Source organism: Hippichthys cyanospilos, chromosome 2 (genome assembly GCF_059441005.1).
Source record: "Hippichthys cyanospilos isolate Australia breed blue-spotted pipefish chromosome 2, RoL_Hcya_1.0, whole genome shotgun sequence".
Taxonomy (NCBI): domain Eukaryota; kingdom Metazoa; phylum Chordata; class Actinopteri; order Syngnathiformes; family Syngnathidae; genus Hippichthys; species Hippichthys cyanospilos.
Genome location: NC_142370.1, coordinates 28,280,492 through 28,296,474, shown reverse-complemented (window position 1 = coordinate 28,296,474; position 15,983 = coordinate 28,280,492). Strand labels below are relative to the sequence as shown.

At 42.6% G+C, this 15,983-nt stretch overlaps 1 protein-coding gene across 5 annotated transcripts; it reads left to right on the top strand.

Annotated features, from left to right (window-relative positions):
- Positions 1–656: 656 nt before the first annotated feature.
- On the top strand, positions 657–13,800 carry atp7b (ATPase copper transporting beta). Of its 5 annotated transcripts, none has more exons than XM_088408258.1 (21): positions 657–846; positions 3,114–3,849; positions 4,939–5,154; positions 5,244–5,407; positions 6,125–6,286; positions 6,391–6,464; positions 6,858–7,041; positions 7,115–7,348; positions 7,962–8,053; positions 8,868–8,995; positions 9,200–9,354; positions 10,354–10,488; positions 10,718–10,912; positions 10,997–11,179; positions 11,518–11,701; positions 12,117–12,263; positions 12,337–12,479; positions 12,564–12,788; positions 12,847–12,964; positions 13,057–13,159; positions 13,309–13,800. In XM_088408258.1, exons 1-21 carry the CDS (start codon positions 721–723, stop codon positions 13,478–13,480), a joined length of 3,876 nt encoding a protein of 1,291 aa, XP_088264384.1. In that variant the 5' UTR covers positions 657–720; the 3' UTR covers positions 13,481–13,800. The 5 variants fall into 5 exon arrangements, 3 of the variants coding, with proteins under 3 accessions (XP_088264384.1, XP_088264387.1, XP_088264386.1); XM_088408261.1 differs by having other exon boundaries at positions 658–846; positions 3,114–3,411; XM_088408260.1 differs by having other exon boundaries at positions 658–846; positions 12,564–12,767.
- Positions 13,801–15,983: the final 2,183 nt, after the last annotated feature.

Below are 15,983 nucleotides of genomic sequence, written 5' to 3'. Positions count from 1 at the left end.
TACTTTGCTTGAATTGGTTTAACAGTGGCGGGAAGAAACTGGAAAATACTGGGAGTTTATTGATGTCGAGTTTTCTGGTGGTTCGTAACCTTTTCCCAGTAATGTGCCCCCGTAATACATTTTTTCAACCAGGTACCCCCTATACAGCTCAAAGCGTTAAACAACCAGCTTTGCCAACCATGTACGATAGATTAAATCCTGGTCGTCGGCTTAATATTTTTCAGCAATTTCTGAAAAAAGATTGCTTAACATGTTTTATTTCTGTCTCACCTGCTGGTAAATTGTCACTAATGACAATGTACATGCACATAGAACACCAAAATTGAGGCATTCAAGGTCCCGGGGCACCAGCGTCCATTTCTTGACTCCACGTTGCGTTTTGGTAACGTGTGACTGCCAACTTCAAAATAAAAGCATGTTATAAACAATGGACAGCAAAGATTTTGATTTAAAATAAACAAATAGCACTAAAGTACTCTTTTTGCGTGGGGGGGGGGGGGGGGGGGGGGGTTGGTTGCCAGGAAATGACCAATTTGACGGCGACGATACAAGCGCCGACAGGTAGTCAACCTTGCGGCGTTTGACCGCTGAACCAGATAGCACTTATCAGCATCGCCGCAACTCTCCACTCGCTCTCGCCGTCACTATTGCGGACTTTTGCCCTCTCTCGCTGACATATAATTCCACGGCACAGACCCACTGCGACAGAGCAAGTCGGACATGTTCGCCTCCAAGTCGCCTAAAAGTTTGGTCAACGATGAGCCCGCAGAGCAGATGCGTATGGTCGAGTGTGGCTGCGAGAAAGAGCGCGTATGTTACATGCACACTTCAGAGCCACAGGTGCAGGTAGGCCATCTCGAGACATTCTATAGACATTACAATAGAGTAACAGAATAGCCGTTGTGTGCAGCCGATTGTGTGAAAAGCAATCAAAAGTTCGTTTACAAAATCAGAATGCACGCATGATGTAAATCCCCAAGTAACGTCGATCTACGTTTTCAATCGCATGCACAATGCACTCATGGTGAAAAATAGTATTCGCAGTGGAACTCATATTAGTCGTTTAAAGTGTACGTTAGACGGTATATTTTGTTTGCACTTTTCAAACAGCCTACGTACAGTGCTCCCTGGGTGCATTTTTTCCACTCTTTAATATAAAAGCGTCCTCCCCAAATGGATTCAAATAATTCTTCTACCTTCAAAATTCCACACATAGCACCCTATAATGACAATGATTCTTTTTTTGTTGTTGTTGTTGACATTTTTAAAACGAAAAGACATTTTTCAAAGCCTTTGCACAATTTTTTTATTCTGCTTTTGCACCAATTGCAGCTTCAAGGTCTTAATGACTATAATGCCACTAGCTTTGCACATCTTTGGGAAGTTTTTGCCCATTCCCCTTTGCAGAACCTCTCAAGTTCCATCGGGCTGAAGCATCAAGGCCCACTTGCTTTGAAATCTCTCCAGAGATGTTCGATCAGATTTAATTCTTAAATTGTTACTTTGTGGTTTGGGTTCCGCCATCACAAGCCCTGGCAATCACGTCAAAGGATGAGCTCTTTGTCTTGTCACACTGGGAAATGTTCATTATCGTGGTCCGAGAGTCCTTCAGGTGCCAAAATCCCGGCGCGCTGTCATGTAACTTTAGCTAAGGAGTGGTTTCCATTTGGCCACTCTCCCATACAGGCCTGATTGGGAGAGTGCTGCAGAGATGGTTTTCTTCTGATAGCTTCTTATCTCTCCACAGATGACCGCTGAAACTCTTTAAAAAAAAAAATGACCACTGGGTGCTTAGTCACCTCCCTGACTAAGGCCGTCCTCCCTCGATTGCTCAGTTTAGAAATGCAGCTAGTTATGCTGTTTTGGAAACTCTTCCAATTAAGGATGAGGCCAGTCTGCTCATTGGACCTTCAAAGCAAAAGATTTTTTTTTAATGCAGCCTTCCAGACGTGCGCTTCGAAACCATACTGTCTTGGAGGTCAACTGATAATTCCTTTGCAGTATACTAGTTGCGTTGAATTGTAATACTAGAATGACAACTGCCAGCAACGCGTTTTAAGTTTAGCATAATGACCATTGATTGTGGTTCTTTATTTTGGTGCTTTTCATTGTAGATGCATGTCGCTGAAATCTGAATTTGCTCTGTTTACTCAATTTCGTTCTGCACTTTGGACACTAAAAGAGTTCTTTTCTGAACACCGCTGTTTGCCTTTCAACTCTACTGCACTGCAAATCATAGTAAACACATGTATGTTACGGACCACAGCTTTGAGACAGCAAAATCAGTATGCCATACAGTACTGTATGAGTATTCTCTAACCTGTAGCTTGCTCAAGCTGCCTGGCTGTCAGGCTGACGTTGAGCTCTCTGAGTTTACACTGGCTGACTTTAAGCAGAGTCACATTAGAAATCATGTGAATAGCTGATCATGTGGCTTTATAGCTTGTTTTAGGATGAAGGGGAGACCCTCTGTCAGCACGCAAGGGTTGTCTTTTTTTGTAGGAAAATACAAATTACAATGGAAACATCATAATCACTTCCAGTAAATGTTGGTAAAATATCCACAAGAGGAGGGAACATTGTCCCATGCTGATGGGGGATTTCAGAGTTTTGAAGCACTGATCACAAAAAATTACTGCCATCAGTGAACTATATATCCATTATTATTATCATTATTATTACTATTATTATCATTATTATGAGATTGAGCAGCGAGCCAACACATAGGCGTATTGTTTACATGCCATTATTATAGTACATGATTACAAAAAAGGCATTTCAAATCTTTTACGCAAAATCCTGCCTTGCTGTATGCTGTGTTGGTGGGATGCTCATTTGTAAACAAGTGACTAACCAGTAAAATGAAGCAAACACCACTTCTCAGATGATTTCAGTTGATCATTTGGTCCACATTAATTGGCAAAAGTGTTTGTAGTCTGCTTTTTGTTTTTTTTAATACACTGGTCCTGGAATTTCACTGACAAACCTCATCACTTACATTACATTGAATACGTTTCACATTTCATAAACAATAGGAATTTCAATTTGAACATTTCGGGCCATTGTGCAAATAAGTTGGCTGAATGAATGATACATGTATGTCATCTTTGCAGCGAGGCCTTGACAACTTGGCCTATGAGTACGGCAGCCAAAGTGACCTCTGCCCACCACTCAAAACCTCCAAAGAAACCTTTAAACTTTTGGGCCTGGCCCCAGAGCACCCAATTCACGCCGTCGTAGAGAGCAGGATCTCCAGGCTGAAGGGAGTGCTGGCAGTCAACTCAGCTTCCACCTCAAAGCGCCTGACCGAGGTGGAATACTCGAGCGCTCTCGTCACGGCGGCAGAGATCGCCCGGGAGCTGCGCGGGATGGGCTTCCATGTGGAGTCGGGGGTGTGGATCAGTGTGGACGGTATGCATTGCCAGTCCTGTGTGCAGTCCGTCGAGCGGCACGTCGGCACTCTACAGGGGGTTTCACATGTACGGGTATCACTCGAAGAGGGTACAGCGCTGGTGGTTTTTCAACCGCTTCACGTCACGCGACGGGAGCTAAGAGACAAGATCGAGGGGATGGGATTTGGGGCTACATTACTGGATGACGATCCATCTGTAGCTATCAGCCACTGGCAGGATGATGCGACCCAATCAGTGACCGTTTGGATAGGAGGAATGACCTGCAACGTTTGTGTGCAGTCCATAGATGGGAGGATCTCTCAAATGATGGGCGTTCACTCCATAGAAGTGTCGCTTAAAGACGAAAAGGGAACAATTACCTTTGACCCTGGGCTCACAGGGCCGGAGCAGCTTAGGCTAGCTATAGAGGACATGGGCTTTTACGCATCACTCCGAGGTAGGTACATGTGACAAATGTTACCCTGTAATTTAGGGCTGTCAAACAACACACTGGCCCGTCATGTTTTATCGGGTTGTCAAAATAATTGATTAAAACTCTTTCAATGAAAAGCAACTTCTGCACAAAATATTATGCGCTATGTCTATGCAAACATGGGTGTTATCAGATGAAGAATTAATTGCCATCCCTTCGAATTACAAGTATGTAATGTATGTGTAGTATGTATGGCAACACCGCCATATAGCGTTCACAGTTATCACTGTGACTTAAGATTGGATAAGCACTAGTCAAGGGTGTCAGCTACCCTCCATAAATAAACGCATTCGATGAGAATTTTGTTATTTATTATTTTTTATTACTATTTTAAAGGATGAGAATTCTCATCCGTGGCACTGAAAGAGATAAAATGTCAACTTAGACATGTATGTGATCCTTCAGCTACACTTTGACACCTCTGCGTTATCAGGTACAAGAGCTGTGTCCCAATTCATTGGCTGCACCCTGAAGTGCAGTATCGGTGTGCAGTCCATCCTAAAAAAATGTATCAAAAAGCCGATGCCAAGGAAAACTGCATTTACCCATATCATGCGTTCCCGCCATCACATTTACACTCGGTGCCTACATACGGCATTAGTGATACATAGCCTCTAAACTAAAGCAGCGCAGCCCCCCAAAAATCAACCGCAATCGCTACTTAAAGACCAACCCACAACATTTTTGGGTGGGTTATTGTATTTTGCAAATGGAAGGGAAGCGCAAATGAGTTGAATGTCAGGGTCAGGCCACCCTTATGTTTGCGTCGTGTCGACTACCATGGAAACAGCTCAGCCAATTCATGCCTTCCAAGCAATATGAAGGGCTCTTCTGGGGCCCTTTCACCAAGGATTAACGTCAGCAGCAGCTTGCCAAAAAGTGAAAATGAATGCGGCCATGCCAAACACTGATTTCAATGTCGTGCAGACCTGGTGATTTTTTGGGTTTCCTAAATTAATAAAATAGATAAAGGAAGTTTGATGTCAAACATTTAAGTGTGAAAGTAACGAAATACATCAAGCCTTTTATTACCACCATATTTCTTCTTATCAGAACCAGTCCGGACACAAGAAGCACCCGTTAGCTGTGATCTTTCCCACTTTTCGGACCGGTCTCGTAAAACAGAATTTAGCAACGGCCCTGGATGTCATAGCATGGCCGCAAACCAGCGCATTGACACAAAAGAGCAAAAGTGCTTCATCGGTGTGAAAGGAATGACCTGTGCCTCGTGTGTGGCAAACATTGAGAGGAACCTGCTCAGACACCAGGGTTAGTTGTGGTACACAAGTAACAACAAAAATCCCAAACCTCGTGTTAAATACGCTCACTAAATGGTAACTCTGACATTTGACCCGCAGGGATCACCTCTGTTTTGGTGTCACTGATGGCTGGAAAAGCAGAGGTGAAATACAACCCTGACGTGATCGAGGCTCCTGGTGTGGCCCAGCTCATAGAGGACATGGGTTTTGGCGCCAAGACCATTGAGGACAACACAGTCACACATGGGCAACTGGATCTCACTGTTCGTTTATCTTAAACACCAACTACAAGAAGAGAATGTGAAGTAGTAGCTCTTGTTTGAATTGTGTGTCTAAATGACATTATTAACCTCCATCTAAATGCCTAAATAATGTAAATGAAAGGGAAAAAATAATGATGCTCCTGTGCGCTATATTTTTCAAAGTTCGAGCACCTGCAGTATCGCCGCGCGACGTGGAGCTGCGCTCTTTGTCAATGCCATTGTTTACTCCTCTTCAGCCCCGATGAGTGGCGTCCGTCCTCGCCTAAATGGGAAGACAAATTGGCTGTATCAACATTTGAACATTGCAGGGGGGCGGGGGCGGGGGCGGGGGCGGGGGCGGCAGTTAGCTGTGCTAGCTGCGGGAAGTAGCATACGAAGAGCTGCTGGCTGTTTGTAGTAAAAACTTTAGCGTCCCTAAATTATGAAAACTACCACCAATCGCTGCCAAGAATTGCGCGCACATTCCTATCATTGTCCACTTTAACCTTTAGCGATATAAAAAAGATTGTTGCAAAACTGCTTAGTTTTTCCGCGGAGCTGACTTTTACTGTCAGTGAAATCCAAAACACCAAGGCGATCATTTTTATTTCGGTTACAAGTTGAAGTGAGTAAGAGTAGAAACTAGCCTGTGCATGTTGGTCGTGATTGCTCACCGTTTGAGATGACGAATGTCACAAACCAAAGTTTCCCTTTAAGTTTCGTTCGTTTGACTTACAGATAAACGGAATGACTTGTGCGTCCTGCACCCACCACATTGAGTCGAAACTCAGCGCAACCAAAGGGATCATTGGCGCCTCGGTGGCCTTGGCAACAAAAACAGCAAACATCCAATTTGAGCCAGATATGCTGGGACCCCGAGATATAATCAACATCATTCAGGTGAAACGCAGAATGCTTTCTCTGACATCTGAAATTTAGCTGTATACCTGCTGTACAATGACAGTCAAGTCATTGAAAATCTTAAGGTTTATTTCTGGCTCTAGAACCTTGGCTTTGAAGCCACTCTGAAGAAGGCAGGCTACAAAAGCAACCTCGACCACACGGAAGAAATTCGACAGCAAGTATCTAATCACCTTGTTGTCAGAGCAAATTTAAGAAGACATTCAAGTCAAAAATGTTCTTGACAGTAATGCTACTTTAAAGACAGCATGCCGATTAAGAGTGAGCTTATTAGAGCAGCAAAATCTATCCGATTTGATCCATCTCAAGAGGGTGGCTGCTTTGACATCCCCGTGACCACCTTTTTACTGGATTCTGATCATGTGACATTCGCAAGCTGGACCCGTAGGCATCGAAAAATGATTTTGCTGCAAATTTCAATTTTCACATACTTTACATTTACTGTATAGAACATATTATTGCAAAAAACATTTCTGACTTGACTTCCATGTTAATGAGGTCATTTAAAGTGCAAACGGAACATGTCCATGTTTGCATTTTATGAGTGCAGATGGAGGAGCTCTTTTCTGCTTAGCTTGGTGTTTGGCCTTCCCGTCATGGGCCTCATGATCTACATGATGGTGATGGACAGTCAGCACGAACAGCACGGAGGCACCATGCCGGAGGAGCAAAACCTGCTGCCTGGCCTCTCAATCCTCAATCTGACCTTCTTTCTGCTGTGTACACCTGTCCAGGTACAATGCCACTGCTTTATATTTAGAAGCCTTTTTCAAACCGACATCATTCTGCGGGTCTCATTTGCACCAGGTCTTCGGAGGTCGGTATTTCTACATCCAGGCGTATCGCTCTTTGAAACACGGCGCAGTCAACATGGACATCCTCATTGTGCTGGCCACCTCCATCGCTTACGTGTACTCTTGCGTGGTGCTCATCGTGGCCATGGCAGAGCAAGCCAGTCAGAGCCCAGTCACATTTTTTGACACGCCACCGATGCTCTTTGTGTTCATTGCGCTGGGGCGATGGCTGGAACATCTAGCCAAGGTAGGAGGTGGACAAACGACAGCAGACGGTAGAACACTCTGTTTCCTTTCAGCCAATCAACAAATCAAGATTTTATTTATAATAGAAAGTTACCGCATTTCCCTGTGTACATTTTCAACCCCCATATCAAAACCGACCGATTTTCTCCACGTATTATTTAACATACGATAAAGAAATGCGTCTAAAAGTACCGTTATTTAGGTATTTTAATAACACACACCTTGTGTCATAATTGGACAGCAATGATATATGTAACCATTAAATTCAGGGATAGACTCAGTCCACCCAAATTTAAATAAAAATGGGGGTTGACTTATGCAAGAGGTTGACTTGTACACGCAGAAATTTGATAGTTAATAATATACAATAGAAGGCACTCTCATTTTTCTGGTTTGGCAAAAATAGTCAACGATTTCATAGCGTTTATTCGTGATTTGAGCACTACACAGTCAAATTCTTTTACTCTTATATTTTATAAAATAGCGCCAGTCAGGCTTTTGTACTTATGATCTTTCTTTACATAAATCCAAATGCAACATTTCTAAAGTACTAAAGTTATCGGTTTGCCACTTGGAGCTTCCCCACAACACACTTTTCGTTTCTTCACTATTAGAGCAAGACTTCAGCTGCTTTGGCCAAATTAATGTCACTGCAAGCAACCGACGCCACTGTGGTTACTATGGGACCTGACCACTCCATTATCAGGTGCACCATCAATTCCTTAAAGCAGAGGTCCCCAACCTTTTTTGATGGAGTGGCGAATATAAAGTGCACATGAAAGATGAGCTCATCATTAACGATACACCTAACATAGGCGGTCAGTGTCTCTCTCTTAGTCCCATATGTAATAATTATGTATCTTACAAAAATGCACGCAAATAACATTGATTAAATCAATCACAAATGAGTTACAAATGCAATTCATTTCAATACAAAACATTAATTAGATGCAAATGAGTACTTATCAATGCTAAACCTTTGCATATGCTAAATAATAGCTGATCTTAATAATATCTGGCATAAACGAAAATGCTTAACACATACAAAGCAGCACTGTATAATATGCTGAAGATAAGAAAGAACGTTAGCTTGCATGTTCATCGTCACAAGTTGTTGGATCAACAAACAAACACATTTTTGGGCACATTCATAAAAGACAACATTCTTCCAATGAAAGTACAACTTACAGACACTTGTGGGACAGATTTCACAGAGAGACAGAAAAACGTGTGCGTCCCCGACAGTGACTGCTCTCTACTGAAACCACACCGGTCTTCCTCACTACAGAATGTAATATCAACAGCGGCAACAGGCGGCGCCAAAAATCAAAGATCAGGCTAAACAAAGCACAGATGAATGAACTGTTAAAGGATAAAAAAAAAAAAAATCTGTTCCAAAACATAATTATTCCTTCCGGGTGCGGCCCATGCAACCCGGTACCTGTTGGGGACCTCTGCCTTAAAGTATACAATTAATAAAGTGAAACCAATACTTGAATATGTTATTTGACTTTGCTCAGCGAGGAGCAGATGCTGGTGGAGCTGGTGCAAAGAGGCGATGTCGTGAAGGTAGCTCCAGGAGGGAAGTTTCCCGTAGATGGGAAGGTGATTGAAGGGAGCTCCATGGCAGATGAGTCTTTAATCACAGGTAATTCATAATATAAATATACATTTTTCTTCTTCTTTATTCATTTATTTTTACAAAATCGGTGGAAGAGCATGTTTATGAATTTCCATTGGATCATCTCTGTATTCTTCTTATTCAACTAAAAAGGCTACATTGGCCATCGGAGCAAATATGCATGTAAAAAAAAACAAACAAACAAAAACATTTCCTTTGCACCTCCATTAGGTGAGCCAATGCCTGTCAGTAAGAAGGTGGGCAGCCCAGTGATTGCTGGCTCCATCAACGCTCATGGCGCTCTTCTTGTCGAGGCCACCCACGTCGGCGCGGACACAACGCTGTCACAAATAGTCAGACTTGTGGAAGAAGCCCAAACATCCAAGGTTAGTCAAAGCGCAATGGAACATCATAAATGACACTCCAAATTATGATGGTAATTTTTCCAGACATGTCAGATTAAAGAACAGAGGAAAGAAGCGTATTTGTTCCTGTTCAAGTATTCTTCCAAGAAAATCCATTTGTCGTAGGGTGTTGGGCAGTCTGGAGAGTGACTGACACTCAAAGACAAATATTGTACTGTCCTGTTCCTGCAGTGGAAGGCAGGGGGGTCCTCGCTCATCTATTGGCTTACAACCAGCACTAGCCTGCCGTTTAAACACCATCTCTGAAATAGTGTACTGATAATGTACTACAAATAGACATAATGGGCACACTCTGAACAAAAGTTTACAAAAGATTACTTTCTTTCTTTTTTCTTTTTAAATCAACTCATGTTCTAAAAAAAATAATGTACCGTGCAATGCTTGCATGTCCATTTTCAACTAAAAATAAACATTTCTGTAAGGATAGTTTTTCTTTAAGAACATGCATTTTTGTGTCAAATTTCTGTCTCACTGACTTTCACTGAATTTGCACAGCAATAGACAATTGGTGGTTGCCCTTATACTTCCCAAAATACAATAATGATTATACTTTTAAAAAAATCTTTAAAAAAAAAAGCTGATTGATTCATATTTATTGTATATTCATCTTGGGAAAGGGGAGCTCCCGACAAAATCAGAGAACGATCAAAAATGAAGATGCACATGAAAATGTGTAACATTCGCACCTGTGAAAAACAATATGTCCTTTAGAAGGTTAATGTGCATGATTTCACTGTTTTTGCAAAGTGTCACCCCCACCCATCCATGGTGGTCATGGAATGTAAAAGCAAAAGCCTTTTTTGACATACAGCCCATAGTCTATCATGTATGAAAAGGAATATGCAATAATAATGCAATAAAACGTACATTCTGCTTTAGTAAAATGAGTGTGCGTTTGGCTTCGGCTGTTCTGTTTTGTGCTGCTCATTCATGGCGTCTCTCACCCTTGGATTCCCGCAGGCTCCCATCCAACAATTTGCTGACCGACTCAGTGGCTATTTTGTTCCCTTCATTATCATGGTCTCTCTGCTAACTCTGGTGGCATGGCTTGCTGTAGGTTTTGTCAACTTTGACATTGTAAGAGAGAACTTCCCGGTAAGTGTTCCTGAAACAGTGTTTCCATAATTCCTTTTCAGGACTTATGAATTCCAGCCTGCACTGTTTTCAGATAGATTAGTAAAGAAACTGAATTGGTCCATTCGCTGGTCTTTTTTTTTTTTTAAACACACGCGCCAGTACTTTTGCCTTGATAGAGTGTTTGAGTACTTTTGCCACCTGTCTTTTTGCGCAAGTAAAAAGCCGCCGCATGCTATGTTCTTCACAGGGTTATAACACCAACATATCCAAGGCAGAAGTCATCATTCGGTTTGCCTTTCAAGCATCCATCACTGTTCTTTCTATTGCATGCCCCTGTTCCTTGGGGCTGGCAACCCCGACAGCAGTAATGGTGGGCACTGGCGTGGGAGCGCAGAGCGGGATCCTCATCAAAGGAGGCGAGCCGCTGGAAATGGCCCACAAGGCAAAGCAAATCGTCCTTCGTTGCACTCGGTCGGCCCGTCACAAGAGGATGTGGATGCTCACACGATCGCCGCTCTCTCTTCAGATCAACGTGGTGATGTTCGATAAGACCGGTACTATCACAAACGGCGTGCCCCTGGTGACACGTGTGTTGGTACTATGGGAAATGGCCCGCATGCCTCTGAGAAAGATCCTGGCAATTGTAGGAACAGCAGAGGCCAGCAGCGAACACCCACTTGGCATCGCGGTCGCCAAGCATTGCAAAGATGTGAGTTTATGAACCTTCAACTCAGTTTTAGTAATACAGCACCAATTGACATCAGTCATTCAGAAATGGCCTCCCCTCCACCAATAACAATCGGATACATGTGAGGCAACGGTCCCATTGCCGGTACCACCTCCATTGTGCAACAAGCGCAGGGTTGAGAGAGAAGCAGGCGTAACAGAGCACTTGCATGGTCATGAGACAACAGCACATCTTACAACAGCTATAGCCTTGATGTTGTTTTAAGCTTGGCTCATCATTGGAGATCTGCTAGCAGAAAACACCTGAATCATCTCTGGTTTTACCACATTTTGGTTCCTTTGCCCGTTTCTTGTTTTCAGGAGTTGGGTGTGGATGTATTGGGTTATTGCCAAGACTTTCAAGCGGTGCCCGGATGCGGTATTAGCTGCCGCGTTTCTAATGTGGACCACCTGCTGCCACAGCAGACGAAAGAGCTGTTCCTGTTGCCAGGGGCATCTGCAGATGACAGCAGTCCGGTTGAGGCTGCTGAAACACTAAATGCAGGTGTGTTAGGGGTTGGTGACCTTAAAGCAGCTGGGTTTTCTTTTGGCGTTAGTTTTAATCGGGGTCGGACAAAATAATCGGTCGATTGTTGCCCATCGACTGTCGGCCAATACCGTCAGCCAAATAGCAGATGTTTGCTTATTGTTTTGATCTTAATACATTCAAAGCATTTACAAGAAAAACTGCTCTTGTTATGTACTGCACTGAATTGTATATCCTTAAATATACTGTGGGCGGATGTTACCTTATGCATTACATATATGAATTTTGACCAATTAATCGGCAATCAGGATTTTTGTCCCAAAACTCATCATCGGGCTTAGGAAAAAAATGGTAGCGATTAGGCCCTGGTTTTAATGCCTTCAGCACATTTCATGTTTGCCCACTTTGAACAGGATTCATTTTCTTCCCTCAGATCCAAATGAGATTTTATGTTACTCTGTCCTGATCGGAAACAGAGAGTGGATGAGGAGGAATGGCCACCATGTCGGAGCAGATGTGGATGCCGCCATGTCGAGCCATGAGGCCAAAGGGCAGACGTCTATCCTGGTGGCCATAGATGGTAAGCAAAAGAAGGTGCTCATAGTTACTGCATGCCGGCCAGCTGGCTCTATCATAAGGCGCACTCTCCATAGGTGTACTTTGCGCCATGATTGCCATCGCAGACACCGTAAAATCGGAGTCAGCCTTGGCGGTGCACACGCTCAAAAGCATGGGAATCCAGGTGGTCATGATAACAGGGGACAACAGTCGCACAGCTAAAGCCGTAGCGGCACAGGTGAATGCACTAAGAGGTGTCTGAAAGCTATTGAGCAATTAAGCCCCACATCCTTTCGCATTGGCCGTTGCTTGTCCGCCAAAGGTAGGGATCAGGAAGGTGTTTGCAGAGGTGCTGCCCTCCCACAAAGTGGCCAAAGTGCAGGAGCTCCAGGAACAAGGCTTGCGCGTGGCCATGGTGGGGGACGGCGTCAACGATTCGCCCGCCCTCGCGCGTGCAGATGTCGGCATCGCCATCGGCACGGGCACCGACGTGGCCATCGAAGCGGCGGATATCGTTCTCATCAGAGTGGGTGGATTCCTATGTGCGGTACGTTCCGTGCGATGGTGCCTGTTACGCGCTTGACCCCACTGTGTTTGTTTTGTAGAATGACCTTCTGGATGTAGTGGCTTGTATCGAGCTGTCTAAGAGAACCGTGCAGAGGATACGGATAAACTTTTTCTTTGCTCTCATATACAACCTTGTCGGAATACCCATCGCTGCTGGTGCGACAACGTCAACCGCAAATAACTCTTCAGTGGTGCACTGAAGGTTTCTTTATTCCAAAATATTAATTGCTGATTCTTATCCACCACAGGCATGTTCATGCCTGCCGGCCTTGTGCTCCAACCTTGGATGGGCTCAGCTGCAATGGCCACCTCCTCAGTTTCTGTGGTGCTGTCGTCGTTACTGCTGAGATTGTGAGTTCTGGTCCACTGATTGTTTTTACACACCGTTTTATCAACAATGACAGAATCATGAACAATTTACCAAGGCTCAGTTTAGCTCAGTGTTTATGTCAACTAAAAGCATACTGTACATTAAAATAATTGGGGCATGCTTCCCGCAGATACAAAAAAACCTCCGTGGAGCTGTATGAGGTAAGAGCAAGAGGCCTGATGAGGAGCCTCCGGTCTTCACAGATCAGCATGCACCCGAAAGTAGAAGGCCACCGGCGCAGTACAATTTCTTCCTCTGGAACTTGGGAAAAGCACAATACCAATGGCACACTCGTTTTATAAAATACGGTATATTATCTTAATACATATCCTAAATATAGTTTTGTATGATGTGTTCAGTGACATGTGTTGAAGTTCATAACTGGTGAGGCACAGCTTTCTCTGGAGTTGGAAGTAAAAATATAAAATCCAAATTAATTCATAATTAGCATTGATTAACATTGGCTCGGATAGAAACATTTGTTTTGAAAACGTCTAATTATGCTTCAAGCGATCACACAATACTCAACTGTGTGATAGCAAAAAAGCAAAATATTTATTATAAGGTCAATTGTATCAAAAATATAATAAATAAAAAAAACAGGTTAGACATTCATTCTGTACATTTAACGTGTATGAGAAACGTTTTTTTCTGCCTTATATGAACATGTTTTTGAATCAACACAAATGTATAAATATATGTATAAAAGTATCCCATGGATTTTGAATTATGCTCTGAAACAGCACAGCACAAGCGAACTGGAAGTGACGTCATATATATATATATATATATATATATATATATATATATATATATATATATATATATATATATATATATATATATATATATATATATATATATATATATATATATATAAAGCGCGTGAACATCCATCATGAGTAAAAATAGTAGCAGTCTGTTTATTCCCCTAAAAATAAAGCTACAGGTGTGATGTCAGGCTTCCCACAAAGCATTGTATGAATTGTACACCACTATGCAGTAGGAACAGTGACTATCGCTGCCTGGCACGGAGGAGTACGACATCAAACGAACGTGCAGAAGGTACGTAGTATTTGAGGTCATTGCAGTGTGTTCACACTGATTTTTTTTTTTTTTTTTAGCTGATCTGAGGCAGATCAGCAGAGTGCCACAATGGCCCATCGATGGGGTTGGTGTGGAGAAGGCTACAGGCTGTTTTATATATGCAGGGTAGAATCAGTGTATGTGCACACTCCAAAATGCACATATCATGACGTTTAAAAAAAATCCCCCCCATGCATGTGACGTTCGACTCGACTTGTATATCATTTCCATCTAAATGCATCTTAAACATTGGGAGGCACCCTGGAGAATTTTCTCTGCCATGAGCTATAATATAAGACGAATTAGACAATGAAAATCTAATCCTGTGCGGCAGCCTTTACCATCCATTCCAAGCCAATCCCAGAACAACAAAAGGGCCTTCAAACGCAGTCTGGTGGACATCACGTGACACAAAGACCTTCGACATCCCACTTACAATGCCCTCTTTTTGACACTGAGATGTATTTATTGTGTTTTCTTAAAGAACAAACACATGTCTGAATCTTGTGTTGTCTGTGTCTTTGACATTCAGGAGCCCACAAGGTCCCGTTAGCATAAAAATGTCAACCAACGTCAAAGACTAAGTCACTGATGAGTCAGGCTAAAATGTAATATCAACGATTGTATATTTGTTGACTAGAAGACAAACAAGGGCACACTGTCCTTTGCTCTCAAAAGGTGTCTTCCAGTGCCAGTTTCCTGGATATTCATAAGCAAAAATCACTGGCTAAAGCTGAGAAAAGCCCCTGCTTTGACATTTTTCTGGCCACACTCCACACAGGACAGTCTGAGCATGGAGCAGCAGGTAGACTGGATTAAATGTACTTTCGTACCCTCAAGGGATTTAAACCTCTCCTTCTGTACAGGGAGACCCAACCATTTTTAATTCTGCTTCATAGATTTGTTTAAGAGAGCTCTTTGTTACTGTATGCTGGCCAATTAAAAAAGTTGCATCCTCTTCTGATAAATGAACTCCCCAGCCAGTGACTCCACACTGAGCATGTTTGCAACGCCTCTGCTTGAGGCTCTGTTGCACGTTTGGATAAACCACAAATAAAAATGACAACAAAATGTATAAAATGATATATGTTATGCCAGTGACTCTCATCTAAACCTTTTTGGGAGGGGTGGATGCCCTGCATATTTGATAGAAACAGGAACACAGAACAAAGAAAACAGGACCTTTATGCGGTAGCTTCTTTGCCTAACATTACTGCATATTTTTGCACTCAGACTTACGAAATAACAAATAGGAGAAAAAAAAGAAATCCATCCTTTTCAGTTTAAGATCGAGTTCCTTACTTGTTCTGCTCTTTTAGCACCAGAACATCCCGAGCTGGTTTACTGGCTTGAATGGCACACCTTAAACCAGGCATTGATACATCGTACACTTATTTAAACAAACACTTTATTTGAGTAGGTTCTACAGCTGCATAAACTCAAAATCTTCAAGCCAATCTTTAGTCTGAAGAAATTGTGCAGTGTTAAACAAACCTTTCTTCCTGGGTTATGTCTGGACTTAAATTAGCTGGAGCAATTTTTGATTCTCCAACATTTCTGAAAGCAACATTTTTTTTCTATTTTTATGTCTAATATATCTAATACTTATGTCATTTTGTCACAATGGGAGGACGAAGACTTGAGGTGGAGGTGATCTGATGTCAGTCAAATATATTATGGAAAATATAACCATCGATTGTTAACAAATGAGAGTACAAA